General features: G+C 34.2%; 1 protein-coding gene across 2 annotated transcripts in view; it reads left to right on the top strand.

The window, feature by feature from the left end:
- The first annotated feature begins 272 nt into the window (after positions 1 to 272).
- The window catches only part of LOC149085143 (transcription factor LBX2-like), a 115,597-nt gene continuing 95,463 nt past the window's right edge, over positions 273 to 20,406 (top strand). Inside the window, exons 1-2 of one of the 2 annotated variants that reach the window (XM_089232972.1) lie at positions 279 to 1,687; positions 11,872 to 11,935. In XM_089232972.1, coding sequence (XP_089089098.1) covers positions 1,066 to 1,687; positions 11,872 to 11,935 — 686 coding nt within the window. In that variant the 5' untranslated portion in view covers positions 279 to 1,065. Of the gene's footprint in view, positions 1,688 to 11,871; positions 11,936 to 20,406 lie in introns of both variants that reach the window. The other variant, XM_089232971.1, reaches the window with a different exon arrangement.

Here is a 20,406-nt window from a genome sequence, read left to right as displayed (position 1 = left end):
AGACATAATTTTCAAGAAGTATTCTTTATTCGTATAAACAAAAACTATGTAGGCGTTGACAAAAAGAGAATTGTCCGATCGATATAGGCCAATAGCGATCGAAACGCTCAACCCCTCCTTCTGGATATCAGTAGCCAATGAGAAAAAGGAGCGCGAAATTTCTCGAACGTGATTGGAGGATTCTCGAGAGCCTGAAACCTTGTAGGACCACCTTCCGTGAAGAAGCGTGTATGTGACTAAAGCAGAATGAGTGAGAAGAGAAGCGTCATACACAGAGATTAGACATAACAAACCAAGTATCGCCGATCGCTGTCAGGAAGCGTGCAAGTTCTCTGCAGTTACTGTACGGGTTTAAAAAGTGTCATTCAAGTTTATTCTGCCAATAGTTTGTATCTGAAATTCTATAAAAAATATCAAAATGAATTTTTGAGAAAAATATGCGTGATTTGTCCAAGTGACCGTTATCTGGACACCCAGTCGATTTGATGTGCGAGAGTACTAGTGACTGACGTCGAATATTTTATCATCATTCATGAACTGGCCTAAGAGATCGGTATGTACGGACAGATGAACAAGCGTGGAGAAATTACTGGAATAATTTAGTTTCTAAATTATTGTGATTGAAAAAAAAAAAAATTCAAGGAAACTAACTCGTTCAAGGACTGGCAAGATTATTAATGCACTAAACTAGAATGGGTATTTATGGAAACACCACAATAGCTCTAAAATGTGCATGTGTAAGAGTGAGCATAGTGCTTTCTCATTCTTCACGGAAACAGCTTTTATTTATGAAAGAGAGGATCTTGTAAGACATCAGTGCAGCAGTGAGTTTGAATAGGTAGAAATCGCCCGAAAACTTAGTGAAAGATGTGCTGTTGATGGGAAAGTGATTGCTTCTGATTTGACAAGTCGTTATCCTATCAAGAAGAACTGCAGCCTATGCAATACAGGTGGTGTTAGAATAGAGGTTTTATTTTATATATGAGAGACTGGAAGTAAATAATAGGCAAAGATGATGAAAAATTCATTTTTTAAAAATACTCTGGATGAGATGAAAATTGCATAATGTCCAGCTGTTCGGAGGAAAGGTTGTCTTATCCAGACAAAAGCCTGTCGTTGTCTTCACCGTCTGACGCGTGTTGTAGCACCTCCGAGAGGGATGAAGAATCCAGGAGTAGCACACACCACGAAGAAGACGAGGAAGAGGAGAGTGGCAGAGGCCATAGTGGACCCATTGTCAAGTGTTTGGTTCGTTGCGAAGAACAAGAAAGGCACAACGATAAATCATCTGCTGACGACGACTATTTCAGGCCCATAAAAAAACTGAGAATGGTCGATGTAAGGCCAAACATTGCCCCGAGCCCAGCCCAGAAACCTCTGACTTCGTTTTTCATCAGAGACATTCTTAACCATACACCCAGTGCACCCCGAAGAAATTCGATAGCCACCGAGAGGGGAATCGTTCGACCCTGGGACTTTGGAGCGGCAACGACTTGTCATTCTTCTGCGGCTGGGTCAAGGAGGAGACCCCGCTCTGCAGATGACGATTCTCGGTCCGACAAGTCCGATGTCAGCGACTCATCCGAAAGTCCAGCTGGTGTTGCAGTTAATGCCTCGCCCTTGGATGCCTTGTTTGAGATGACCAGCAAGGCTTTCGAGGGTCTGGACGCTGATGAAAAGGCCACAGGTAAGTCTTCAAGTGCTGATCATATAGTTTTATATAGGCTATTGCTCTGGCTGCGGCCATACATGTATAATTGAATAAACACAGATGTGAATGTGTATACATACTAGTTAGATCTTAGGACAGTAAATAGATCTTAAATCCAAGGAAATCTAAATTAAAAAAAAAATTTCTACATGCATTTCAGAGTTACTTAAACCGAGACAAGACCTTGCAAACTGATTTCGAAAACTAATTACCAAACGGGCTTTGAACGCGGGGCCTACCAAACCAAATTTTTGGGCTCATTAAAAGTAATCAAAGCGACAAATATTGAATATTTCAAGAATTTTTCTAGACATTATGTTGCTGAAATTATGACTTGCAAATAAAAATTCTATGTTGACTGGATTAAATTCCTTGGACTCCATAGCATTACATAAAAATCAACTTCTTTGCATATGAGGGAAATGAAGAAAATAATTTGCATATATATGCTCGTATAATAATGAAATACGCACGTACAGTTGATATTTTTACTATGCGAATGGTGTAATTTGCAAATAGTAAAATTTATTTATTAGTGTCTCTTTCGGGATAATAATCAATTATTTGTTCTTACTGATTTTTTGCAATTTACCTCAATGACATCAAACATGCCACAACAGGTTATATTTTTGTCTTTCTCCATTAAAACTTTTGTAGATTTTGAAATTGATCGTTAGATGATGGCCCGAGTTGAGCCTCATAGATTCTGACGCGTCCTTTGGAACAAATGGTTGAAAATAAATGTCCATATGTCGAAACATAAACATTGAAAAAAAAAACCTCGTTTTTCGTTTAGTTCGGCTTTTTACTGACTCCAAAAAAGTCTTGAGAATCATCGTTCCAATTTGTAAAGTGTCATTTTCGGATTTTCCAAAATCTACAGATTCAGTTCCCATATTGTACTAAGGCTGTCCAAGAAGTATCCGGTGAACCCCCCTTCCCACCACCGTCTTCTCTCTTTCTTCGCTATAGAAAAATAGAATCGAAGTCCGGTGATCCCTCAACAGTCTAGTAATAGATGACGAAAGAAAAATAGGTGCAGGTAAATTAACCGCAAAGGTTAAAATACACGAGAACGTGTGATTTATAGTAGACCTGACAAAAACGTAGTCAGGAATCTAAACAACCCTAAAGTCGTATACAAACAGAAGTATAATAAAAGTAAGAAGTGAAAGAGCGGCAGCATAGCCTATACAAGAACAGGTTCCAAGTCTCACTCGACTTTCTCACGGAGATGTTTCTACTTGTGCGACTCCAGAAGATTTTTTCTTTCACGAGTCATTTGTTGAGCATTTTTTCCTAATGTCAGAAAGAAAACCATTATTCCCAGAATCTGGAGAAAATTCGATTAAAATCAGATAACTGCATGGCATTGAAGGTGCATAAATGATTGAAAAAAAACCCCGTCAAAAATACGATCTGCCCACACTATCAATAGGGCCATTGCCCCATGATTTGTGACATCCATCCACCACCAAACGATTCACGGTGATTCATGTTGTTTTGTGTGTAAATAAGAAGCCCAAATTTTTTCACGAATCGTCTCATAACTTCGTCTGCAGTAGAAACGCCCCATCGTTACACTCATACTCTTTTGCCTATGGGCACCACAAGAAGTGTTAAGTAAATATCGTGCTGAAAAATCAATAAACAGAAAAAAAAAAAAAATTGAATAAATGGCGTGAAATAAGCAGGAATTGAAGAGTCTAACGAAATGAGATCGAAAGCCATGTGATCACGTGATCAGCCGGCAAAAGTTATGGTTCGGGGTGACCAAAAAAAATCATGCTATTACTCCATACATGAGACGATGTCGTTTGTTTATGCAAGATATAGGCTGCAGCAAACTGGATGCTGTGTGAAGATGCTGATTTTTTTTTGTGGAAAGAAAAATTCACCTGTCTTTAACGGAAATCGGTAATATCTTCGTGTGCCAGACGGGTGCTCTTACCACTAAGCTACAGAGGAGGTAGAAAATTTCTTCCTTTGAGCGTATATATAGGCCTACTAAATGGGACCGTGCAATGGACAGTCTGATCCGACCAGCTAATAGCTCGAAGATGACAAAGGCCACCAGATGGCTCTATACACGCACATTCTGTATATTTTGCATAAACAAGTGGAGAGCAACATCATGCCATGTATATATAGTAAACTAGTCGGGTCCAGACTCTCCATTTCACGTTCCTGTTCAGCATAACCAGTTTCCCAAACTTTTTGTTTCATCGCCCCCTTCTTCGGAAAATTTTTTCTCTCATCGCTCTCAACTCAAGCGAACCCATAGGATCCTATGTTATACCCGTAGCTTCCATCGCCCCCCGGACCATTCCATCGCCTACCAGTGTTTTATGGTATATCTTACATATTACTCCATAACTAATGAACATATCACGAAAGTAATCAATCATTCTAAAAGAACAAGAAAGAAAGAGTCTAAGGCCGGTATTACACTATAAAAGTTTGATAAAATCCCTTTTATAAAACTTGAAAAATTGAACCAATAAGGTTATTTGTTACATTTGTTACATACAGAAAATGTAACCGTTGACCTTATTGGCTGCATTTTTCAAGTTTTATAATAGGACTTTTATCAAACTTTTATAGTGTAATACCGGCCTAAGACCGGGATTACACTTTAAAAATTTCATAAAATTTCATTTATAAAACTTAAAAAAATTCAACCAATAAGGTTTATCGCTTACATTCTAGCAAATGCAGTCGATGCCCTTATTGGTTGCATTTTTCAAGTTTTATTAATGAACTTTTATGAAACTTTTACAGTGTAATCCCGGCCTAAAGAAATGAACCCGAAGAGGATACAATCTCGTGATCATCGAGGAGGGATGATGCAATCACAGTTCGTAGTAAGAATAAAAGTGTCTAGTGTGTCTAGTTAATTCATTCAGTCAAGTAAAATTGTGTGTAAAAAGTGTCAAGTAAAATTCAGGTAGTAATTCAGAAACTTATGAACATATCAGTGGTATTTGATTTGAAGAGAGAGATAGAGAATATCAAAGCGTGTAACGAAATAAAGCCGATAGCCGTATGATTACTAGATAGATGGATCTAGTAATGGGTAGGTGGGGTGGCACAGTTTGGACATGAGAAGTCTTCTCAGTGCACATAATCCGTGAACATAAAGTCAGGCAACACTAAAGGTACGGTAGTACTGTTAGACCTCTTCAGTGATACCTTGAATATTGTCAGACAATCTTTCTCGGTGCGGGGAATCACTGGTACCATTAGATTTGTCTTATTAAAAATCATGCTACGAATCTATAGGCCTACTATTTAGCAACGTTTCTCAACCTATAGTCCACGGACCAGACGTGGTCCGCAGGCAGATTCGATAAAATTATTCACTCGTTGTAATTGATATCAGTAATATCCATATGGGTTCAAATGAAAAACTTCATACTTAGATTCACCTGATGAGGAGAATGCAGAAAATTGCGATCCTAAATACGGAATGTCACTAAATTTTGTGAAAAATTGAAATTTATTGACTTAAATGCAACTTCCTGACTAGGCCTACTGCTAAAATTGCTGAAGGATGCAAATACAGGGCTGCTACAGATCACAATAGATAAAAATGTATTTCACGAAAAAAATATTCAAATGATCTGATGACTTTTTCATTGAGAAAAATAAAATTCGGTAAAGTAGGGGGGATCTTAAATAATAATCCGGAAAACACGGGGTATAACCAATTGTCATCAAAAACATTGTCAGAAGTAGGCACAATCACCAATCATTATTGAAATTTCAAAAAAATTGAGGACAAAATGTGTTAAACCAGACAAATATGTGAGATAAATATTTATAATTTTTTCCATAATTATTATCAAAACAATTTATATTAAGAAAACGCTGTGCGTTTGTATTCACGACTTTGGTAAATATTACAAATTCAAATAAGTATCGTTGAAAAAACGGGATAAATGTTTTAAAATAATCGGAACAACGAAAATTACAGGAATGTCCCGTAATACGGGACACAAGTGGTCCGTCAAATTATTTCAGACATTTTACTGGTCTTTGTTTTCAGTAAGGTTGAGAAACACTGCTATATATAGTATACATATCCATTAACGCTTACGCAATCCATAAATTGTTGCCAAGTTTCTCACCAAACATTAGTACCAGTACTGTATTATACTGCACATACCCCTTTCAGATCCTGCATTCACAAACGGGAGGGGGGATGCTTTTCCTCTCGCTGTAGATATTCTTTTTTTAAACATCAGAGAGTTCAGCTCCGACTTCAAGGATTATGGCTATTTTATTGTTGAAGTCAGGCTGAACTCCCTCGGGTTGAAAAGGAATATTTACAGCGAGAAAAAAACAACCCCAGGTTTATTATGTCTGGGGTTATTATGCACTGGGTCTGGGGATACAAGAGCTTTTATTGATGCATTGATTTCTTCAAAAAAACTTTTTTTGCTATCCAGTTAGTGGCTATAGAGTTTAGCCTGACAATTTTGATTCGATATTTTTAGCAAGTAAAGCTGTGTGTGTATATAGGACGGTTATTTTCCACACATAAAACTTTTGGAAGGAAAATGTCTGATTAAAGAAAAAAGATAAATTCAGTATATATATACCTGGGGAGGTGGTTACGTAATGAAACGTTCAGTTAAATGAAACCATAAACGCTGAAAATGATAAAAACGAAGCACAATACAGTGGATACCGCTTATGAAGTTTTTCAAAAAACTGTCATGAAAAATCATTGTAAGCGGGAAAACGCTTTAAATGGGAAATCTTAATGAGAGTTATATATATATACTTAAGAGTTTAGGCGACGAAAATAAATCCCACTAAGCGGGAAAACGTTATGAATGGGAACGTTATTAGCGGGATCGACTGTAATTATTTTTTATATATCTTCTTCACACCTGAGTCAAAACTGACTGTTAATTTTTTTTTTGATTCATTTGTGTTTATTGTATGTCAAAATGCCCTTTAAAAAGAAATCTTTAAAAGAAACCCAAATTAAATTAATTTGGGTTGATATCTTTACTAAGACCATTTGAGTAAGGTACAAATATGTGTAGGGGGACCTCAGGTCTTAACTTGAAAAAAATAATCATCAAAAACCATTTAAAACCGTTAAAAATGAGGTACACGGGAGCAAAGATAATATAATTTTGCAATCGATTATTCCACACAGGTATAGATCCTTTGATTTCTCTGATTATCGAACAACGAGTGTATAATTATTTTAACTAATTTTTTTTCGCTATTTTTTTTTTTGTCCATCAATTAGGCTCATGATATTTTTTCATTGCGATATTTCAGAGAGCAAATGGCCGTTTTTAATGTTCTCAGATACAATGGACAGAATTGAAAAAACCGGTTCGAAATACTTAGAAAGGATGTTTTTATTTGCACTTTACCAAGACCAAATATTGCTCCTCCTATCGTTTTTTTAGATTTTTTTCATTCACACTACGATCAATCTGTTTAACTTCACGAGAACGCTTTCTAAAAAATATTAGCATATAATTAGAAATTCCAAAGAAATAAACTTATTTCAATTTAAAAAAAAGCCAAAACTACTAGCTCTACGGGAATGTTGTATTTGAGACGTGGTTATAAATAATGGTATAGTAAACGACTTTTACTGTGTATTGTAAAACGGCCGGAGAAAATAGCATCTCGCTGGTTTTTCCATTTCTTTTGCTCATGGAAGGAGTGCCATTGTGTCTGTGTGGTCGATGATGAGAGGAAATTAACAATGGAATTTCCACACACACAAGAAGAAAATTCCAATACCACATGAAATTCCTGTCGTTACAGGTCGTTTTCAGAGAGGTTTCGGTATTTGTTTATATAAATAGCTTGCTGCGTGTTTGGAGTAATTTGGTTAGAATTATTTTTGCCTTACTGAAAGTTTAACTTGTCCATGCTAATTAGTCTGTACTAATTTTAGCTTGGTTAATAAGAAATTCTAACATGTAACTCGGTAGTTGAATATTCGTGTCATAAAACATTTCAGCAATTATGTGGTCACGTTGTTAATAACGTACGCGACGCTATACGTGGAAAAAAACGTAAAAAAAATAAATATTACCGATTGTGTAGTCATTTTTAGTCACAAACCATTTACTTTTGAGTTGGTTTATAGGCAGGGTTGTATCAGTTTTGATCAGTTTCGTGGTCAAAACTCAAACTTCATCAAATTTTTCATGAGACTGTCTTAAAATAACCCAACTTAATTAATGACTGAAGAAATAAAATATGAGTACTTAAATATAGATTAGTTAATTAATTGTATTTAAGTAAATATTTACTGTTAACTTGAATTTTAATTGAATTAGAGTCAAAATAAAAACATGTCAAAAATGAAAGTGTAATCGATACGAATCAGGGTTGTAAAGCTGTAAATGTTTTGGACATCGTAGTAAAAACGAGAGTATTGACCATGTTTTTATCCTATTGTCCTTATTACCATTTATAACATAATGATAATATGGTATGAAGTTAAGATATCTATGATCAGATAAAAAAACACTGTGAAATTTAAAAAAAAAGGAAAGGTGAATAAAATAGAAAAATTGATTGCTGTGTGTTTCGACCACATTTGAACTTGAACACTTATGGCAAATCAGTCAAAATGGCCAAAACTGATATCACCCAGGGAGGTGGAAACAGGTTTTATGCATGGCTAAAACCATCCTTGATCGAAATGAATGCAACCCTGTTTTCTAACAAAAATATTCTGATGCTTGTTAAAAATAAAAATTGATTTTAAATTAAAATTTAATATGAGAAAAAGAGTTAAAACTATATTACTACATAAGTTTTATGACCATTTCGAGGTGTTGCAACAGTTTTAGCAAAGTTTTGAACAATTTTGACCGGTTAGAACCATTTCTGGCTTGGGGTTCTTGGCTGAATTGGCTTGTCCTGGCCGAAATTGGTTTCAACCGGCTTGAATTGCAGCCCTGTTTGGGGGCAAAAGAATTTAAAATTATTAAATATTTGGGAGAAAAGATGCCCAAATTTCAAGAGCTATTTTAAAAAGGGAAAAATAATACTGTTTTTCCATCGAAGAATCTAAGTGTATATATATCTATCTATCTTTTTTTCCAAATGAATCTAAGTTTAAAAAATTTCGTGAGGATGACGGTACGAAACAATAGCGATACGTGTGCCTTAGTGCTGTATGTGTTTTATCACGGCACATTATAAATCAACGTCTTTTGGGAACATATTTAGGGGCGTAAGTAGGATCGACCTTTAAAGGAGGGCACAAAAGGTTCAGGGATGGCACAAGGAAATTTTTCCAGAGAAATTTCGAGTAACCAATCTTCCAAAAGCGTTTTAATTAACAGAAATTGATTAAGAGCTATTTTAAAAAGGGAAAAATAATACTGTTTTTCCATCGAAGAATCTAAGTGTATATATATCTATCTATCTTTTTTTCCAAATGAATCTAAGTTTAAAAAATTTCGTGAGGATGACGGTACGAAACAATAGCGATACGTGTGCCTTAGTGCTGTATGTGTTTTATCACGGCACATTATAAATCAACGTCTTTTGGGAACATATTTAGGGGCGTAAGTAGGATCGACCTTTAAAGGAGGGCACAAAAGGTTCAGGGATGGCACAAGGAAATTTTTCCAGAGAAATTTCGAGTAACCAATCTTCCAAAAGCGTTTTAATTAACAGAAATTGATTAAGAGCTATTTTAAAAAGGGAAAAATAATACTGTTTTTCCATCGAAGAATCTAAGTGTATATATATCTATCTATCTTTTTTTCCAAATGAATCTAAGTTTAAAAAATTTCGTGAGGATGACGGTACGAAACAATAGCGATACGTGTGCCTTAGTGCTGTATGTGTTTTATCACGGCACATTATAAATCAACGTCTTTTGGGAACATATTTAGGGGCGTAAGTAGGATCGACCTTTAAAGGAGGGCACAAAAGGTTCAGGGATGGCACAAGGAAATTTTTCCAGAGAAATTTCGAGTAACCAATCTTCCAAAAGCGTTTTAATTAACAGAAATTGATTAAAATACAGTCGACGCTCGTTATAACGGCCTAACGTTATAGTGACCATTCCATTACAACGACCAGCAGGGAAAGTCCCAAATGTCTTCATATAATGACATATATATATATGTTTTCTTTTCGATAGAAAAGCATTTTCGAGCTCTCAATGTAACGTCAGTTTTACGTGGAACGATGGGGGGGGGGGGGTCGTTGTACCGAGAGTCGACTGTAGTATGTAAAAATATTTTCTTTCGGTATTTTACTTTTTTACGGAAATATTGCAAAAAAATTTAATTTTTGGTAGTTTTTGGGAAGGGAGGGGACGCGAGCATCCTATGCCCACCTCTGGGTACGTCTCTGAACTCTTGTGTGATACACAAATTAAATTAATTCCTGCTAATTGTTATCAGCGTAATTTTAAATGAATAAATGTCCACAGGATAGAAAAATCCATTTCGTAGCATGCATAGCTGTAAGAGAAGAATAAATTTTTTTTTTTTGGTATCAGAAGGTTCCGGTGATTTTATTGTAAAACTACTATCTGTGATGGAAATTGAATTTGAAATATAGAAATATTTGTATGATTAAACAGGCCCTGTAATTTTAATACTTAGTATGAGTCAAATTATATACGTCAGTGAAACGTCATATAATTAACTATTATTTCATCATTAGCCTACTGAGTACATGTTTTCGTGCTTATTCATATTGATTTGAAGATTTCATGTTAATGGCATAAGTAATCAAAATATTACACGTAAAATGAAATTTTTCTATCGAGAATTTTTAAATGACTGGCTATGCTTATTGTAGAGGCATTTTGACTAAGTTTACTTTTTCATCATACATTTCATATTTGAAAAAATTGTTTTTAGAAAAATATTTTTTTTAAATGTTTGTGGGTCACCGTAGCTTCCATTTGCATTCAAATATTGCAGATCATTGTATCGTTTAGCGTTAGTGCAAATCCGAAACCACTGGCAGCAATCTTTGGATCACTGGTAACTGCTTCACTGTATGAAAAAAATACGTATTTCTCTCTCATTTTATTCTTTCCTTTATAAAAGTATTAGAGCTGTTAAAAAATAACAGGACAAGAAACGTGAAATATCGCCACGGTCAAGAAATGGAATTGGAAAAATTAAAAAGAAGGTAAGTTTATTTTATTTATTTGCATGACTTTTTTTTGATACATGTGGTTTTCTTTTCTTTCATTTCTTTATCGATTACATTATCGGTTACATTAATTTAGCTGCATATAGAAAAAGAGAGCCAAAAAAAAAAATTTAGCAATTAACTATACTCGAAATATGCCACTAGTCATTTTACATAATTAAACTGAATTCTCTCTAGTGGATATTAAATTATGCGTTTTTTCTGTAGAGCTTATTTTTACATTAGTTCTTATGGCTGATTTATATGATTTTTAGTAGATTTATGGATAGATTAAGTAGATAAGTATGGATATAGGTAAATAAAAATGTATAAAAAGTATCTTAAAAATATCACGTAGGCCTATGCAGTCCTAAAAAAAAATCCAGTTTTATGTAAAGTAGAATGGGTATTCTATAAAATTCAATAAACGAAGTAAGACGGGTTTTCAAGTTGGATTAGACAAGTGGTTACAAAATTTTGTGAAAGAAACAAAGACGAATAAATGCTTTATTGATGATAAAAATTATGCTGATACTTTTGAGAAGACAATTAAATATTTAGATAACGTACCACATAGTCCGAAATTCAATGATTCGACGGTGAGTTTTGTGAAATTTAAGATTTGCTCAAATTCATTACGATAGTTAAATAAATCCTCGTGATGCGCAACAAAAATAGTAAGTATCATAAGTATTTAGGCTTTTCTATGCCTGTGTGTAGTATGGAAGCTCAAAGGTAAGTGTAATGCAAGTCTCTCAAAAACATACTGTTTCCATGAATGATATTTATATATATACAGTATATATAGATATTTAAAAAATTCATACATAATTTCTTTTAAGTATTGAGTTAATCAGAAGCTACGATTAGTGTACAAATATTAGTTCCACTATATTTCATGAAATAAGTTTAAAACTAAAAATTAAAATAAGATTCATCTGAAGTTGTTTGAATAACATTTAATAATGTTTTAGGAAAACTGAATAGTGGATATTTTTCAGGTTTCAGGAAGGCATTATTCAAGATCGAATTGTGGAAGAGACTTTTCTATATCATCCGAAACAGGTATATTTCCTACAAATATGTAATACTCTGACAGTGGTGAAGTTAGTCTTCTAATGATTCAATAGTTGCTGCCAGTGGTTTTTTCTCCGATAAAATATTACATCTTTTTTTGTTATCACAGTATTTGGCAAACCTTTATGCTGTTTTCATTATTTGTTATACATGATTTACTCACACGTGTTTTCTCTCGAGTTATTTAAATAGTAGAATTCTATGCATAGGAAGTGCGGGTATATATATTGTAGAATATCATTTTTATTTTTTTTATTATCCCTACTTATTGAAATTTCTATCCTATCAATTCAGAAACTAGGAACCTGGAATCTGTATTTTTATAAAATTTGGATTCTTGTCATTAATATGACAAATGTGTGGTATTTAAAAATGAATATTATGTCCGAGATAAAAGGTATTTATAAAAAATGATATTTTTTTGGAGGAGGGGTGATATTGAATAGGGGTTCAAAATGAAGAAAACTAATCCGAATCGATCAAAAATAAGATTTAATGAGTCTATGACAAAAATGAAAATTTTAATCATTCATATTTGTAGTTAATGATGTGGTGGTGTCATGGTCTGTTCACAAGTCATAGATGCAATTTTCATTCTCTGTCCTAAAACAGTCAAGATGGGCTCACAAAGAACCGCACACGCATTATTCCCAGACCTCTCTACTTTCATTTTCCTAAACCTTTCGTCTTGAAGATATAGGCCTATTCTAGCCCAACTCGCCGATGATACTTAAAATATCCCGTATTATTATCACCTTAAAAAAAAAAATAGCGTTAAATCTAGCCGGTAAGAATCGCCAGCTAAAAAATGAGCAGAGAACAATAAAATTATGCTTGAATATATATAGTTAATAAACACTTTTCAAAACTTGCTTGAGTAAATTTCTCTAAATAGAAAAACAAATCTTCTATAGTACACGTCATGATAGTGACAACCGAGCGACACTGACCCTATAGCAGGACCGGAACTAGAGGAGGCGGAGGGGCAACTGCCAAAGGCGGAAAAATTTAGGGGATGACAGTTTTAGGTGGGAACAAAAAACACCGTACCAAAATTATCGAATTTTAAAGTTTTTTTGGGGGGGGGGGCAAAATAATGTTTGTCCCGGGAGGCAAAATATCCTAGTTACGGCCCTGCTGTATAGCATCATGAAGGCATTCCGAGGTGGTTTTTGGTTCCACTTGGCGGGGGCCAAAACTGAAGGCGGAAAAAACTCGGGATTCCAGATTACCCGACTATTCCATAATCCTCGCACCTCTTAGGCCGGTATTACACTATAAAAGTTTGATAAAAGTGCTATTATAAAACCTGAAAAATGCAGCCAATAAGGTCAACGGTTGCATTTTCTAGAATGTAACCAATAACTTTATTGGTTAGATTATTCAAGTTTTATAAAAGGGATTTTATCAAACTTTTATAGTGTAATATCGGCCTTATACACAGTACATGTCCTTAAGAAGAATTATCATTTCTGAAAATAAGGGAATTCGATTAAAAAATGTTTGGCTACTAATAATTAACTACTATAATAAACTAATACAATAAGACAATTATTTTTCTATTCGAGTTATATAGGCCTAACATATATTCAAATATTTTTTTAGTAATTACTAATGTTGGTGGTCTTAATGTAAAAATACCTAATTCGGTAATTATTTTGCTGAATTACTTTCATCGATGCTAAAAAAAAGTAAATACACACTTTTTTATTGTCAAAAAGTATTAGAAGCTGTCAGATGCTGATTGTGTTTTATAACTAGTGATCCATCATAATCATTACGTCTTTCATTTCCTTAAAAATCCTGTTCCTTATTAGAAAGAGGGAAAGAAAATGCTCTTGTTGTGTATAACTTCCCTCCATATACATAAAGATTGAATAAAAAGCAAGAGTATAATTCAGTGTCCTAGCAGAGAAGCTACGGATAACACTAGTTATCAATCCAAAGACATTATGATCCTTGAAGTCTTACAGCTTATTTATCTTTCCATCTTTCGAGCTGTAAGGGTGGAATGGTAATTCAATGCATCACCATCTCACAATCTCATCTGTGGCTCAGAATGTTAATGGCGAATTCGCACATTTGAATCATACTAATATTTTCATGAATTTTAGTGCCTCGCGCTTTTATCAAAGAAGCTATTTATTTGCCGCAAACGTGCAATAGAACAAGATCAAGACTCCATTAATATTTTACGTCATATGCTTTTCTTATATCTTAACGTGAATTCATCATGGACCGGCTTCTTTTGCATGACTCGAGACCGGCGAACCGTGCATCAAGATGATTTATGGCTGCGAATTAACATCAATAAAAATGGAAATAAAATTGCAACACCATAGAGGTGCGCGGCTCTTTGGTGTGTAGAAGGTAATTGATACATAAATGTCAGCATGTGAAGAAAACAAATGTATCCTGGAGAAATGCGAGAAATAAAGTGATGCGGTGCCATAAAAAAAATGCAAGCATTGATTCTGTCGTACACGTTCAGCATAAAATGCTCGTTTTAATAGAATGAGTATTCTTTTCTTTATGTAGTGTGAATCGCACACAATACGCATCGACACACACATATACAAAATATAAAAGAGGTCCACACGAATCATCTTTCAGTGGAAACGAGTACTTTTTGATTGCCATTTTTCTTTGTATCACGTGTTTGGGATAGGATTGTGGTACCTAATCAGTCAATGTTATAATGATTGGTTAGAGAGTATTATTCATGACGATTCACTGGCAAGGCCGGTTATTATTAGACATTGTTTCCTGTCAAAATGGTGTCTAAAGGGATGTCGTGCTGTCGCCGTTCAGGTTAATGACAGATGCGAGCGACCATGAAAACGTCGGAAGACCCCGGATGCGAGTACGTTCAGGGATGGAGGTTCGAAAAAACAAGAATACTACAACCTTGAGCGTTTTTTGGGGGATTTGTGGATTTTAAGCCACATTTCAAGCTCATTATTTAAGCTATAACAAAATATGAAATTCTCTTTCGGGTTGGAAAACACATTACTTCGTTGTGTCTATGGCCTTGCAATAGACTTAGTCATTTCAGACCATTTTTCACTTTAGACTAGGGATCTACAACGTTTTGCATCTCTGGGCCACATCAATATTTCCGTGAAGTTACGCGGGACACATTTAATGACAGAGGTAAATTACATGGGTTGGACAGCCCCCCCCCCCCCCCGTGGTGACTGTACAATGAGTTATTATGGCAAAATTTGAATTTATTTTGCGAAAAATAAAAAAAGATGTACAGTAAATAAATTATGTATATATACACTGTATGTACAGGGTGATTCAGAAAAGATGGGAAAAACTTTAAGAGGTGGTAGTATACGAAAAAAAAAAAAAAAAAAAAATAGGTTTTATATATATATATATATATATATATATATATATATATATATATATATATATATAGACTAAATAGACCAATACTTTTAAAATAATTAAAAAAATAAAATAAATAAATAAATATATATATATATAAATTTTTAATTATTTTTTTAATTTTTATTTTATTTATTTTATTTTCTTTGTGTATACTACCACCTCTTAAAGTTTTTCCCAACAGGCGTTCAAAAGTTACCCTGTACTAGTTTTGAGAGTGAAAATACAATGTGTAACAAAATAAAAAAAATTAAATTTTTATATGGTCCCGCTGTGCTCCAACTTCCAAGTAGAAAGTTGTTGCCCTGTCACTCCTGATGCCAACAAAAAGATCCATGTTTCTAAGTGCAATATTCACAGATATATTCGAGTTAAAAAACGGAGGAAATTTGGGAAAGAACAGCATTAAATGTAGGCAAAACGGTTTTTCCGGTTGTTACCTATGGACCCTTTGGTGCATAGGTAACAGGGCGTATGGAATTTTACTGGTAAGCCATTGATCCTAGAGGCATACTCCAAATTAGAGAAAGTAATCAAATAATGTATAGTACTCAGATATGTAATTTATGTTGTAAGGGGTGAATAGTTACCAAAATAAAAATGTTAACTTTTTATACGAACACCCTGTGCTCAAGAACCCAATTACAAAGTTATTGCCCTGTCTCTCTTGATACTAACAAAAAATTTCCATGTTTCTAAGTGCAGTATTCACTGAAGTATTTGAATTCGAAAAACGGAGGAATGTTGGAAAAAAAAACAGCATTAAATGAGGATAAAACGGTTTACCCGCGGTCTTTTTTAGGGGGTGTGTTGGTACTGCACGTTATTTGGGTACTTTTTCTAATTGGGAGTATGCCTCTAGTATCAACGATTCACCAGTAGAATGCCATTACGCCCTGTAACTTTAGAACCTGTATAATTATCAATAATTAACTGATAAACAATCATTAATTATCAAGTAATTATCAATTAATTTGACAAATTTAGAGCTCGTTCACTGCGATAGTTTTACACAATAATACCCACGACTATCAGTTTGATGTTGAAAAAAAAAAAACCCTTTCATCTTGAAATAGTAACTCTCTCTCTCTCTCTCTCTCTCTTCCTGAACAAAATTTATTCCAAGGTTTTTCTCCTCGACCCCACTGTTGATTGAAAAATTTTCTCATGAAATCCAGAAAATTTTAATAAATTGTTCTTTTATTCATAAAAAGTGGTAAAACTGGTCAGTAAGAATTCTGGTCAAGATTTGATATTTCTGTAGATATGAAAATTCTATGAAATGAATTAGAATTACGATAATCATTTCAGATAGTGGAATGCTGATTTCATTTTTCACTAATCAGTGTCTTGGCGGGCCACCAAAATGTCGCCGTCGGGTCACGGGTCGAAGATCATTTTTCAAATATTCTTCAACTTAATATTTGTATGCCTGATTGAATAGTTACAGTTTCAAAGCCATGTTAAGTGAATTAAGATTTCGTATTTTTTTTTTTTCATTGCAGTGTAATTGATTAAAATGCACGTTTCTTTTAGTAATTTGAAATAATAATTTGCGTTAAATCTTCAATGGATACAGTAAGAAAAGCACAATTGTGCACGAACGTCATTACATATGCATCAAAAGTTCGGCTGGATAGCGATAATCATAGCGATATTTTAGATCGTCTACCGTAAAAAAGCTCTGAGTTACAATTACTGCCATCACTAATGCTTCATTAGTCGTTAGAACCATCAAAAAACCCCGCCATTTGGAATTTTTCTAATAGAAATTAATATTTGTGTAGCTTTCATATATAAAACATCGTTTCTCATTCTTTCTGATCATAAAGACCACTAAACTATCTGAAAAAAAATTTCGTCAGACCCACTAATTTCCAGTTATGTGGACCTAATTTTTTATTTGAACCTATGTGAAAATATAATAAAAACAGTAGGCTACTAGTGTTACATACAATTGGGTAGTTTTCATTTATTTCGAATGAAGTTTTTAAGACTGCCTGTGGACCACCTGTCTCATCTTCAGGGACCACGCTTAGTCTGCGGACCATAAGTTGAGAAGCACTGATATAAAATATCAAAAACTTATGTGTTTCGAACTTCTCGTTTCGAAATTTCGTTTTGTTTTCACATAAGAAGAATTAATAACGAAATTCTTTCACTACAAGTCAATTCACAGTAAAAATAAAAGATGAAGTCGAGAAAAACTATAAATTTATAGAAACTATTTTTTATCGTTTTTATTTTTTTTATGATTATATATACCTACTGTATATGAATAAAAACAGGTTTAGAAAGGACGCCTACGACACCTTCAGGACAAATTGAGTTTTTCTATACTTTTGGTGTACGCTGTCATGCATCATCATTTGTCATCAGATTACTTAAATACGTCGGCTCGGGCTATAGCCCGAAGCTATAGCGAGCGGCCAGAAAATGTTCAAAAATAAATCATCGCGTAATAAATATTAAACACACTTGATTGTTCGTTTCGTTGGTTAGCTAAGCGTATACTAACGCGTGTTTTTCGTTTTTAGTAGGTTATTTTTTTTTTATATACAGTGGAACCTCGTTTATACGACGTTCAAGAGGCCGAGTCAAAACGTTGTATATATGTGTAAGTCCGAGAATTTAAAAAAGACTAAAAAAACCGAGACTTTAAAAAAAAATTACTTCACCCCCCTCCCCTTTCCCACGGACATACAAAATATTATAAAAACTAAATATTATCATAAACAAAAATTATCATTTCAATCATACTTGAGGGGAAAAAATTTAGTCGCTCATTTCATCATGTATATTATTTGGTTGGAATTGGATTTTCAATTTGGTTGCTGTATTTTTGAAATATATGACATCCATATTTATTATGGGCATCTTTTTCTCAGCCTCCTCGTTGGGCATTTTGCCTGTTGTGGCGTTGTATTTGTATTTGTATTTCAAATCACTTAAAGAAATTCCTACAAAATCTTCTCGACTTGGGAAAATTTCCCATCTTGGACTTATACTTTTAGCTGATTTGCAACCAGTAGCTTGGTCTTTGATTTTGTTTCTCTGCTTTATTATCGCTTTCGAAGTAGACATAGGGATATTTAACTGTTTTGCAAGATCAACATTTCGTCATTAATTTAAAAAATTATTGTCGAATTCTTCCAAAATTTCCACTTTTTTTTTTTACAGAAAGCGCTTTTCGTTTTCTCTACATTACGAACGGTGGATTTGATACAGCCAGCCAGTGAAGCATCACAACGGGAGAAAATTCTACAGGAAATGACTGAAAGAACTTACTGTGTATGCATACTTGTCTCTTACCGGCTGACCTGTACTCTCCAAATGCTTACAATGTGGACTTTCGTACCCTTTGGAGATAACGCTGAAAACGTTGGGAGAAAGAACATATGGCCGTTAAAACAATTGAAACCCGTTTCTTTGGGGCTCGTCGCATCTGGGTGTCATCTCACAAACAAGCAATAAACAAATCACTTAAGTGTCCACTCCGAATGGCCATCAGCCGACTCACTGGCTATTTTCGTATACGTCAGTAATCACCCTAAAGTTTGAGGCTTTTGCGGTGCAACAATATGCAAGAACTGTTCCAGCAACGCGTTTCCACTGCATAAAAAAATTGTGCGCGTTTGATAGACCTTTTTTCAAATGATTCGGAGTTCGAGTAGGAGGGAAAACGTCGAATAATTGAGGTTTTTTCGTCGAATAAATGGGTTATTTTAACATTAAAATGTATTGAAACCAATTTGCCAACGAAGCCAAACGTCGTATAAACGTGAAAGTCGTATAACCGAGCGACGTATAAACGAGGTTTCACTGTATATATCTTTCTGATTCTGAAATGAAGCTCGACAAATGACGCAGATAGCAAAGCTATATGTGTGACTTCGTTACGAAAGCTGTCGGTCAGCTTTTCTTTTCTAGTTGCCATCATTTCTAATGGTTATATATTTTTAATTCAGAGTGTTCGTAGCCGGAAGGGTGGCAACGATTTGCCACACACAAGGATTCGAACACACTTATTAAATCACTTAGTAGATATATTCATTTCTTTTTTTCTCTTTCGGAAAGAGTTTCCTTTCTCCGATGCCGCATTCATCACCGTCCGGAATTTCATGCGTGATTTGAAACTGTTTAAACTGCGACTAGCCCTATGTTACTTCGCTACCGGTTGAAGTTATCAACGCCCATGTTGTAATTAATCGCCGTATAATATCATCAATCAGTCCGTGAAGTACTGAATAATCAGACAGGACACTTTTTTTAAGGTCGATTAGTATACAGCGATCTTAATTAGCACGGCTATCTTAATTACTAACTCATAGCTCATTTCCCTAATTAAAAAAAAAATTATTATTACATTGTTTCCGGACGATTATACGGAGTGTCTACTCTTATCGTTGTCCAATGCCTATTCCCTGGACAGTTTGTTTTAGAGACAACTTTCAAATAGAAAAAAAATGTTTCAAATGATGTTGTCCATCATTTTAAATGAAAAAGTTATGAATAAAAAAGTTACAAAATTTAAAATTTTATACGGTCCCCTGTCCACTAACTTCTAAATAGAAAGTTGTTGCCCTGTCTCACCTGAGGTCAATAAAATTTTTCTATGTTTTCAATTGCAATATTCACTGAGATATTAGAATTCAAAATTAGAGAAAAAAGGGGAAGGAAAAGTATAAACTATATAACGGACAACGCTCCTTTCTCTCATTTATATTGTTCTTTTCCAACTGTTCTCCTATATTTGAATTCAAATATCTATGCGAGTATTGTATAGAAACATGGAAATTTTTTTTGTTGCCCTCAGGAGAGACAGGGCAACAACTTTTTAATTGAAAGTTAGAGGATAGTGGGACCGTATAAAAATTTAAATTTTGTTACTTTTCTATTAATAATTTTTTTTCATTTGAACGGAATTTAAGATGATGGGTGACGTCATTTGAAACATTTTTTGTTATTGAAAGTTGTCTCTAAAACCAACGGTTCAGGAAATTAGACAATGATCAGAGTGGACACCCTGTATATTTTTATTGCTTTTTTAACTAGCAAAACAT

This window comes from Pholcus phalangioides, unplaced genomic scaffold, assembly GCF_987345545.1.
Source record: "Pholcus phalangioides strain wild (caught in Gottingen) unplaced genomic scaffold, Ppha-v1.0 ptg000007l_1, whole genome shotgun sequence".
Classification (NCBI taxonomy): Eukaryota; Metazoa; Arthropoda; class Arachnida; order Araneae; family Pholcidae; genus Pholcus; species Pholcus phalangioides.
Note: the sequence above shows the minus strand (reverse complement) of the source record. Positions and strands in the feature narration are given on the sequence as shown.